Source organism: Nicotiana sylvestris, chromosome 4, assembly GCF_000393655.2.
Source record: "Nicotiana sylvestris chromosome 4, ASM39365v2, whole genome shotgun sequence".
NCBI classification, from domain to species: domain Eukaryota; kingdom Viridiplantae; phylum Streptophyta; class Magnoliopsida; order Solanales; family Solanaceae; genus Nicotiana; species Nicotiana sylvestris.
Genome location: NC_091060.1, coordinates 122,564,882 through 122,576,073, shown reverse-complemented (window position 1 = coordinate 122,576,073; position 11,192 = coordinate 122,564,882). Strand labels below are relative to the sequence as shown.

Here is an 11,192-nt window from a genome sequence, read left to right as displayed (position 1 = left end):
ACTTTAACTAAATCACCTATGGCCCTCATAAATACTTTGATTAGATATTAGAATGAATATTTGTAGAAAGGCCTTTAGGTGAGTTTAAAATACCATCATGATTGTGTATACGTTCGCGTAACATAATTACGATTCTAAATACCAATTCGGGGTATGCGTTTGCGCAACTTCGATTAAACTTTCTTAATATAAAAGTGTCCCTACTAGGCCGCTAATTTAACTTAGTTCCTGTTGTTCGAGGTGCGCCATCCACAATTTAATCATTCATGGCCCTCATTTTAATCTTATAACTTAGATGCAAAAATAGCAAATGTTCGTAGTTGCTCTAGTCCCGTTTAATATATCATTGTGATTGTGGACACGTTCGTGTGACTTGATTACGATTTCTAAAAACAAAACTGGAGTATGCGTTCGCGCAACTTCGGCCAACCTTTCTTAATAGTAATAAAGCGTTATTAATTGTGGACATATTTGCGTGACATGATTTCTGACACGCCAAATAAAATAGGTACACGTACGCATGACCTGTTTTCAAGATAACTTCTTAATTTAAAAATAAAAGGTAAATGCGCATAGGTTCTAAAATATGTAATTAGACAATTTGATTAAGCCAAGTATGATCAAAGTGACCGTACTAAAACTACGGAACCCGAGAATGCCTAACACCTTCTCCTGTGTTAACAGAATTCCTTATCCGGATTTCTGTGTTCGCAGACCGTAAATAAGAGTCAACTTCCTCGATTCAGGATTCTAAATCGGTGACTTGGGACACTATAAATTATCCCAAGTGGCGACTCTGATTTTTAAATAAAATAATCTCATTTCGATTGTCACTTTAAGTGGTAAAACTCCTTTATAATCTTTTTGGGGTGTGAAAAAGGAGGTGTGACAGCTCTGGCGACTCTGCTGGGGACAAGAACTAAGAACTTCTTGTTTAGGGTTCAAGAATTCGAGCTTGTTAATATGATTTTTACTTGATTTCATTTATTGTTAATATTACTACATTCTGTGAACCCTTTGTGCTAAATGCTATCTGTTTATCACTTTAATATTGTTTGAATTGTATATAACTGTCTTCTTACGCCAACCCTCTGAGTCTTCTGAAAATGGTGCACACGTTCGCGTGGCCCTCTTTTTCTGTAGAAGTTATACCAAATAAGAACGGGGTTGGGCCAGCAACAATGCAGGGTAGACTTAGTGCTCCCGGTACGTTGCCCCCTCTTCGGCTCGAGTTGTCTGCTCGGGTAAGCCAGGTCTAGAACACAACCCCACGATTTAAACCTAGAAAAATACAGCCTCATGCTAGATCTGTAGTAGGAATTTTTGTTTGCATCATGTGCATTTGGCTTAGGGGACTCAACACAGGGGTTGGGTCCGTCTAGGATAGGTGTACCCAAAATAACGGAACATCTTGATGCATCATATGTGCTATGTGAACATTTATTTGTTTCGGCCTGCATGCTGACCGGCTAGGAAAAATAAAGCAAAAGAAAAACCAAGAGTGATGTAGAGAAGGAAATAAATCCCAGTTCTGAAAAATCCCCCGGTATTTGGAAATGTCCCGAAACTCTGCCAAAATTTTTCAAAAAAAAAGAGGAAAATAAAAGAGTCGTTTCAAAAGAGTCAATACTGTATCATTTTCAAGTGTGTCAAAACTAACCGAACTACGCAGGTCTGATTCTCACCGGATGTGGGATACGTAGGCAACCTACATAAGGTTCGGCCTTATTTTTCGAAAAAAAAAAGAAAAGAAAAAAAAAGAGTAAATGGTCAAATAAATGTAGTTTAGGGTTTTGGTCAAAAATAAGCCGATCCAGCTTCGGTAATGTATTAAACTGTTCTTGCCGAGATAGCCTTAGAGTATCTTCAGTTGTCGAAGGACTATTTTCATAAAAGAACGGAAAAGTCTGTAGGTAAGGTGTCATTTTTCCATAAAGTAGTTCTCCCCGGCCTCAAAATTTATTTGGAATTGGGAAGGTGCCACGTTTGCAAAAATGACCATTTTTGCTAAATTAGCATATAGGGGAAGGAATCATGGTCCGTTGATTTTTCTTTTAGAAATTGAAAACCCTGTTTTACAAAAAGGGTCCACCGAAGTCAAACCTAACCTTAATCACCCACAGGTACAAATGAACACTGCCCAGAACCCATCAGAAGTGGTCATAGAACAGGCTCAGTTGCAGTTGTGTATGTGGTGGAATGATCTAGATGAAGATAGTCAGAAGTGGGTGAAAAAATAGTTGGGTGCCCTTATAAACATTTTGGAAATCAAACCACGGGAAGATATAATCAAGGCTTTCCTAACTTTTTGGGACCCTGTCCACAATGTTTTTCGTTTCTCGGACTTTGAGATTAACCCTACTTTAGAGGAAATGGCTGGGTATATTGAGTTTGGTCGGGATTTGAGGAATAGCAACTTATATTTCCAAGGGTTCCTTTGGTGCACAAGTTCTTTGACCTCCTGAATATCAGTAAACAGATGAAGAAGGCCCATGTAAGCAAAGGGTGTTGTTCTTTCTACTTATTGTACTTCAGGTTCGGGAACTCAACTGGGTTCGAAATGCATGAAAAGGGTTTGAGCAACAAACAAGTTAAGGGCCTTTGGAAAATTCATCGTCAGTTCGCTTTTATTGTGGCGTTTTTGGGGATCATGGTCTTTCTGAATGCAGAAGGGACAGTAGATATCCGTATGGTCAAAATTGCACAAATCCTCAATACCAAGAAAGATCATACACTTGTTCCATTAGTGCTGGCAGACATTTATCGAGCATTGACATTATGCAAAGTCGGGGCTCAATTCTTTGAAGGTTGCAATATTCTTCTACAAATGTGGTTGATCGAGCATCTCCGCCATCACCCCAAAATTCATGAGTTATGGTTCAAGCACGAATAACTTCATCAAGAGTTATGAGGAAAGGGTGAAGGACTACAACGTGCTAGAAGGGTTTGAAGCCTGGGTCTCCACTTGAAAGCTCTCAAAGCAAGTCAGGTCGAGTGGACTATAGGATGGCTCCCGATGACAGAAGCCATATACATGACAGCTACCAAGGGTTAACTAAGGTTGATGGCTGTGAGGAGTGTCCAGCCGTATGTACCGCAGAGGGTCTTAAGCCAGTTAGGAAGATATTAGGTTGTGCCCGAAGATGAAGATCAAACCACCCAGGTCATTGAGTTGCATCTAGAAGTTGCATTGCTCGAGACTTTAGTTCAGCAGGATTGGAATGGCACCCAGGTACCAAATGTTGCAAAGGGGGAAGTAGATCCAAATTATGCCGCATGGTTTGAGAAAAGGTCTTGTGTAAACAACGAACCAGAGCCCGAGCCCTAGCCCGAGAGGCCTACCAAGAGACCTCATGTTCAAGCTTTTGATGATAAAATCCAAGAAAGGTTGGCCTGGGGAGAAAAGGAGAAAAAATATCAAGCCGCGATTCACACCTTGGAAGAAAAGTTGAGAAACATGGAATTCAATAATGATCTCCAAGCACAAGAAGCTGAAGGTGAAAGATGAAGGTTGGCCCAAGAAAATGAAGCTCTCCGAGCCCAAGTTCGAAAAATAAGAATAGCAGCTGAGAACCTGGGCAGAAGCAGAAAAGATGAAAAACTCATCTACAGCCTTACACAAAAAGTACATGACTATGAGGATGATTTGTAAAAGACTGAAGCTAAATTAGCCAATGCCCAAGCCAAGTTAGCTAATAATATGGAGGGACGGGCCAGTTTCATTCGGCAACTGAAAGAGAAGTATGACAAAGGAATGGTGAGTATAAAGAAAAAGGTCAATGTCCTTGAGAACGAAATGGCCAAGCAGGCGATAGACTTCAAAGCAGAAAGGGAGCATTGTTATACCCTGATGTCACAGCAAGAGAAAGACCTGCAGCAGCTTCAAGAGCAAAATCATACAGCCGAACAAGTTTTGGATCCCAGATCTCAGCAGATCGGACGGTTTCTATAGGAGAAGGGTATTATCAGGGAAAGGGTTAGGATAATTGCGGACTACATTGTGATGAAGTGCAACGAGTGTGAAGACATGACCAGGTCCATGTTCTTCACTTCAGTTATGATTTTTGTCCGGCAAATCATGGATGACTTGTTTCGCCTCCAAGAAGATATGGCGCAAAGGCCCACAGCAAGGCCAACTAGAGCAATAGTTGAGGCACTTATGTATTCTTGACATTGGTTGTTCGAGTCTTATTTTGAGTCTGTATTGTCAGTTCATTTTCGAGTCTGTATTTTCAGTTTTCTTTTGAAGTTTGTTGGTCCACTCATCGAGTCTGTCAGCTTTTATGTTTAAATCTGTAGGGGAAGTTGTCGTAATCAAGGTATTTTTTTATTTTATTACTGTTTTATGAAAATTTGAAAACTCCAAAAATGTTTTTTTACTATTTTATTTTATTTTGCACGTGTTCCCAGAACTACGCTTGGTCTGATTCGTGCGGCGTCATGATACGTAAGCAATCCCCATAGGATTCGATCATAACCATGAAATGAAAAAAGAAGAAAAAGAGGAGAGAAAACAAGAAAAATTGTGAAAATAAAAATAATGGCAAAACAAGAGAGGAGAAATGAGAGAATAAAAGAATAAAAACAAGAATCAAGCAAAGAAAAGCAGGAATGAAAAAGAAAAAAAAGAAATTGCAAAATAAAAATTAGTGAAAGTCGGGATGATGCAAGTGGCCGTTCAAATGCATAATAGAGATGGTTAACTGCTTAGGTGCATTGCATCCCCAACGTACGGTTTCCTATCTGTTAAGCTCTAATCGCTAATGAGTTTGCTTGTTGTCATCAAGTACAGGCAGGTGGTTATTTTGTTTGGCATTCTGGCAACTCACCCGTACAACACCAAGTCCAAAGACAAGTTGATCATGGATGGCCAAGAACTGGATGCAAGTGTTATTGATCCGTCAAGGGAGGGGAAGAGTTCGATGTTAATCTGAAAGAGGAGTTACATAAGTTGAAACACCAGATGACGGAGATGTACCAGGCATGGATGAAAGGGCATCCACCATCATAATACCTTGCCAACCCTGCTATCGTCCCGCCATTGGCTCAATCCCAAGAACCTCCCACTGTTGATTCATCTCCAGGATTCCCTCATTACCACCACTATCAAGGCACCACTTCCCAAACCACACAAGCACCACCAGCTAAACCAATCCCATACCCCCCTCCACCAGTCACCGCTGTTTTCGTAGCACCTCCACCCGTTACACTCCATTGATTCTCCAGTGAGCCCTTATTCCAGACCTAAGATAACCAATACTACCCCCCGGAGCCTACTTTCAAGGCCCCAGCTCATTACTCCTACACTCCTCGTTTCGAACTCCTAGTTGAGACTGAGAAACCACCTAAAAACCCAGAGCAGGAGGAGATGTTCAGGAAGGTAAGAAGCCTGGAACAATCGTTCAGAAACATGCAGGGATTAGGAGGTTAGGTGAGCGTAGCCTACAAAGATTTGTGTCTATTTCCCGATGTTCAGTTGCCTGTAGGGTTTAAGATGCCGAAGTTTGATTTGTATGATAGGCACTGAGACCCGGTGGCCCATTTGAGGGGATTCTGCAGTAAAATGAGAGGATCCAGTGGGAAAGATGAGCTGTTAATGGTGTACTTTAGCCAGAGTCTGAGTGGCGCGACATTAGAGTGGTACACTCGTCAGGATCACAACAGATGGTATACCTTGGATGATTTGGCCCTAGAATTCGCTCGTCATTTCCAATACAACATTGAGATTATTCTAGACTGATTGTCTCTTACTAAGATTGAGAAGAAGCTTAGTGAAACTTTCAGGGAATATGGTTTTCGCTGGAGAGAACAAGCGGCAAGAGTCAACCCTCCGATGGAGGAGAGCGAAATGGTGGAGTACTTTCTGCAGGCTTTGGAGCCTACTTATTTTTTCCATCTGATATCGGTCATAGGCAAGTCTTTCAATGAGCTAGTGAAGATGGGTGGCATGGTGGAAGAAGGACTCAAACCAAGCAAAATCATGAGCTACTCGGCCATCAAGCCAACTATCCAAGCCATTTAGAATGGTACTAGGGGAGTGATCGGAAAGAAGAAGAAAGAAGATGTGGCAACAGTTGATTCAGGATCGTGGTTTGGACCGAGGGGCCCGTCATACCATTATACCCAGCCCCCACCCCATCACCGAGCCTATACCCAAACCCCATATAATCTACCCCAGCATTACTTCCCATCACCAGACCCTTAGATTTCTATCCACCACGCCTAGTCATATACTCAACCTCCTGCCTACTCACAATGGCGTGCCCCAACCCCACAAAATACCTACCCAGATCCACAAAATGTTACCCACCCCCACGAGCCTACCGAAACCCTACCGGCCCAGGTTTTTGACCCAATCCAGCATTCAAAAATGAGAAGTTGTAGTGGAAGAAAACTTTCACCCCGTTGGGGGAGTCTTATATCGGTTTGTTCCAGAGATTGAGGCAGTTGGATATGATGAGGCCAATTGAGTCAAAATTGCCAAACCCTCCTCCAAAGAATCTTGATTACTCCTTGAGCTGTGCATATTGTTATGGTACTCCAAGGCATGATACGGAGAAGTGATGGCACTTGAAAAATGCTATCTAGGAGCTCATCGACATAAACCGGATTGAAGTCCAAACTTCAGAGGCGCCCAACATCAATCAGAACCCATTGCCAACCCATGAGGAAATAAACATGATCGAGATAGTACACAAAGAGGGGGAACCCAAAGCCCTCATAATCCATTATGATGATTCGGTCTAGCGAGGTCAAGACAGTCAAAAAACTAACGATCGAAGGATCGGTGAACAAGTTGAGCATGACAAATAATGAGATATCTATGGTAGTTGAGAAAAGATCCCCAAGTGATGTTGTAGCAAAGCAAGAAAAGTCAAAAGTGGTTGTGCTAGGGTTGGCAAATAAACCTATCATAATTGTAGAGGGTGCCCGTACGGACCCTGTCATCATCAAGCCTGTAACCCAGTTGTCGATAATTAACAACAAGGCTATCCCATGGAACTATGAACGGGTGATAGTGACCTATAAGGGAAAGGAAGTGAAAGAAGAAGCCAATAAGGCCCAGGGATTAACTCGTTTAGGAGATGCTTTTCCTCGGAAGAGTTAAGGAAAGGTAAAACATCCAGAGATAATCCAGTTCTAGTAAAGAAAGCATTCATTGAAGAAGAAGCGGAGGAGTTTTTGAGAAAAATGATAGGCACAAGATTACTCCATCATGGAGCAGCTAAGAAAGACGCCCGCTCAGATTTCCTTGCTATCATTGTTGATCCACTCAGATGAGCATCGTCGGTCCCTGAGGAAAATTTAGAATGAAGCTCATGTCCCCGACAAAATTTCAGTGAACCATTTGGAGAAGATCACCAACAAATATTTTAGGTAAACAGGATCATCTTCTCTGATGACGAGTTGCCTGTGGAAGGTACTGAACACAACAAATCTCTCTATCTTATGGTAAAATGTGAAGATTTTATGGTCACCAGGGTGTTAGTTCACAATGGTTCCAGTGCAAACATCTGCCCTCTCTCTACTCTGAACAAGTTGAAAGTTGATGATGAGAGGATTCACAAGAACAGCATATGCGTTCGAGGTTTTGGTGGTGAAGGAAAAGACTCGGTTGGTGATATAGTGCTTGAATTAAAAATAGGACCGGTGGAATTCACCATGGAGTTCCAAGTACTGGACATAGCTGTCTCTTACAATTTGCTGTTAAATCGGCATTGGATACATGCTGCCAAAGCAGTCCCATCCACTTTGCACCATATGGTCAAGTTCGAGTGGGATAGATAGGAGATCGTCGTGCATGGCGAGGAGAATTTGTGTGCTCACAGTGATGCCTCCGTCCCGTTCATTGAGGCTGAAGATGACAAACGGCCTTGGGTCTATCAAGTTTTTGAAACAGCGCCGGTCGAGAAGGTTCCAGAAGGGAAATGTATTCCAAATCCAAAGATAGCCTCTGCATTCGTCATGGTGGCCTCTAAAATGCTGAAAAATGGCTTTGTGCCAGGTAAAGGTCTGGGTGCATCCCTACAGGGTATCATATAGATAGTGTGCCTCCTTGAAAATTTGGGTATGTTTGGTCTTGGATTCAAACCTACAGTGGCAGATGTGAAAAGGGCTAAAAGGTTGAAACAGAAGGTGTGGGCACTTCCGAAGCACATCCCGCATCTCTCTAGGTCTTTTGTCAAGCCCGGTGTAGGAAACACCCAGTGACGACAGTTCCAAGTTCTGTGATTGACATTAATGAAGAGTTAATTGAAAGGTTCCAAAGATTGTTTGATGATGTGAACATGGTAGAAGTTGGAGAAAGTTCTAGCAAAGCAGACATGCAGTTCGTCGGGTGGAATGTAAAGCTTAACAATTGGATGGCAACTCATCTCCCTACTCGGAAGGAGTCTTGGTAGTTTATTTTGTTTTCCTTTTTCCTTTCTATCTGGTCATTCCAGGGTTGTGACCCAGATTTTTATTTTTCGCTTGTCGATGTACAAACCCTGTTATCATTTATTTTCAATGAAATGCAATTTCCTTTTTCCATCATTCCTGATAGTTCTCGTTTTTGTTTTTCTTTTCTTCTTTGTACAGTTCTTTTTATGCTGGTTTCAATGACATGACATGCATGAGGAATCTTCGGCCAAGTCTTAAAAGTCAATCTAATTCTGAATAATAATCCAAGAAATAGAGTATGATAATGAATCAGAGTATGATGAGGATGAGGCATTTGAGGAGATTAGTAAGGAACTAAATCATTTTGAAGAAAAACCCAAGCCTAATCTGAATAAAACGGAAGCAATCAATCTAGGAGATCCAGATAATGTAAGAGAAACTAAGATAAGTGTCTATCTTGAACCGCAAATCAGGGAAGAAATAATTAAGGCATTGTTGGAATATAAGGATATTTTTGCATGGTCGTATGATGATATGCCAGGCTTGATTACCGATTTGGTGGTCTATAAATTACCAGTTGATCCAGCATTCCCTCCAGTCAAGCAGAAGTTGAGAAAGCTCAAAACCGACATGAGTGTGAAGATTAAAGAAGAAGTCACAAAGTAGCTTGATGCAAAGGTCATTCGAGTCACACGGTATCCCACGTAGTTAGCCAATGTTGTGCATGTACCAAAGAAAGATGGTAAGACCAGAGTATGTATTGATTACCGTGGCCTCAACAAAGCAAGTCCAAAGGACAATTTCCCACTGCCAAATATCCATATTTTGATTGATAATTGTGCCAAGCATGAGACTGGGTCTTTTGTGAATTGCTATGCGGGGTATCATCAGATTTTAATGGATGAGGAAGATGCGGAAAAGACGGCATTCATCATGCTGTGAGAAACATATTGCTATCGGGTCATGCCATTCGGTTTGAAAAATGCTGGGGCAACTTACATAAGAGCAATGACTACCATATTCCATGACATGATACACAAGGAGATTGAGGTTTACATGGATGATGTGATCATAAAATCCAGGAAGCAGTCTGACCACGTCAGAGATTTGAGAAAGTTTTTCCAGAGGCTCCATGGGTACAATCTCAAGCTCAACCCTGTAAAGTGTGCATTTGGTGTTCCATCTGGAAAATTGTTGGGGTTCATAGTCAGTCGGTGGGGCATTGAGTTGGATCCATCAAAGATCAAAGCTATCCAGGTGTTACCACCGCCAAAGAACAAGACTGAGGTGATAAGTCTGCTAGGGAGGCTGAACTACATCAGCAAGTTTATTGCTCAATTCACGACAACTTGTGAGCCCATATTTAAATTTCTAAAGAATGATGATGCGGTCAAATGGACTGATAAGTTTCAGGAAGCATTTGATAAGATCAAAAAGTATTTGTCGAACCCCCCTGTGTTGGTCCCACCGAAACTTGGGAGAGCTTTGATTCTTTATTTGATAGTCTTGGATAATTCATTTAGTTGTATGTTGGGTCACCATGACATCACGGGCAAGAAAGAGCAAGCCATCTATTATCTCAGCAAGAAGTTCATGTCTTATGAGGTTAAGTATACTCCCCTTGAGAGGACATGTTACGCCCTAACTTGGGTAGCACAGAAGTTGAAGCATTATTTGTCATCCTACACCACTTACCTCATTTCTCACCCGGATCCTCTAAAGTATATCTTTCAGAAGCCCATGCCCACAGGAAGGCTTGCAAAGTGGCAGCTTTTGCTCACAGAGTTTGACATCATATATATGACTCGGACGGCAATGAAAGCCCAAGCTTTGGCCGATCACTTGGCCGAAAACCCGATGGATGAAGAATATGAACCTTTGAGGACTTACTTTCCTAACGAAGAGGTAATACATATTAATGAGGTCGAGAAGGATGAAAAGCCCGGTTGGAAACTCTTCTTTGATGGGGCCGCTAACATGAAAGGCGCTGGAATAGGAGCTGTACTTATTTATGAAACAGGGCACCACTACCCTATCACTACTCAGCTTTGTTTCTATTGTACCAACAACATGGCCGAGTATAAAGTGTGCATTCCGGGTTTAAGATTAGTTATGGACATGGGAGTCTAGGAAGTGTTGGTTTTGAGAGATTCAGATCTGTTAGTGCACCAGATTTAGGGAGAATGGGAAACTCAAGATTTGAAGCTCATACCGTATCGACAATGTCTGCAAGATCTATGTCAGCGGTTTAGATTAGTGGAGTTCAGGCATATCCCTAGGATCCACAATGAGGTTGCTGACGCATTGGCTACTCTGGCATCAAGGTCACATCATCAAAATAAGGCTTATATTGACCCTTTGCATATTCAGGACCGCGATCAGCATGCTTACTGTAACATAGTGGAAGAAGAACTTGATAGTGAACCTTGGTTCCACGATATCAGGGAGTATATCAGGTTGGGAGTATATCCGGTACAAGCCATAGGGGATCAAAAGAGAACAATTCGACGTTTGGCAAGTGGATTTTTCTTCAGTGGAGGAGTTTTGTACAAAAGAACTCCAGATCTTGGATTGCTGAAATGCGTAGATGCTAGACAAGCCACGACTATCATGACCGAAGTGCATTTTGGAGTCTGTAGGCCACATATGAGTGGGTATGTTCTAGCAAGGAAAATTCTCTGAGCAGGTTATTATTGGCTCATCATGGAGCGAGATTGCATCAGTTTTGTGCATAAGTGTCATCAATGCCAAGTACAGGGAGATTTGATTCATTCTCCGCCATCTGAATTGCACACAATGTCCACACCATG

The 11,192-nt window shown here is 41.9% G+C and overlaps 1 protein-coding gene across 1 annotated transcript; it reads left to right on the top strand.

Moving 5' to 3' along the window:
• The first annotated feature begins 7,449 nt into the window (after positions 1-7,449).
• Positions 7,450-9,048, top strand: LOC138890098 (uncharacterized). Its single transcript, XM_070173454.1, has 3 exons — positions 7,450-7,764; positions 7,855-8,005; positions 8,678-9,048. The coding sequence occupies exons 1-3, from the start codon at positions 7,450-7,452 to the stop codon at positions 9,046-9,048; spliced, it is 837 nt and encodes a 278-aa protein (XP_070029555.1).
• Positions 9,049-11,192: the final 2,144 nt, after the last annotated feature.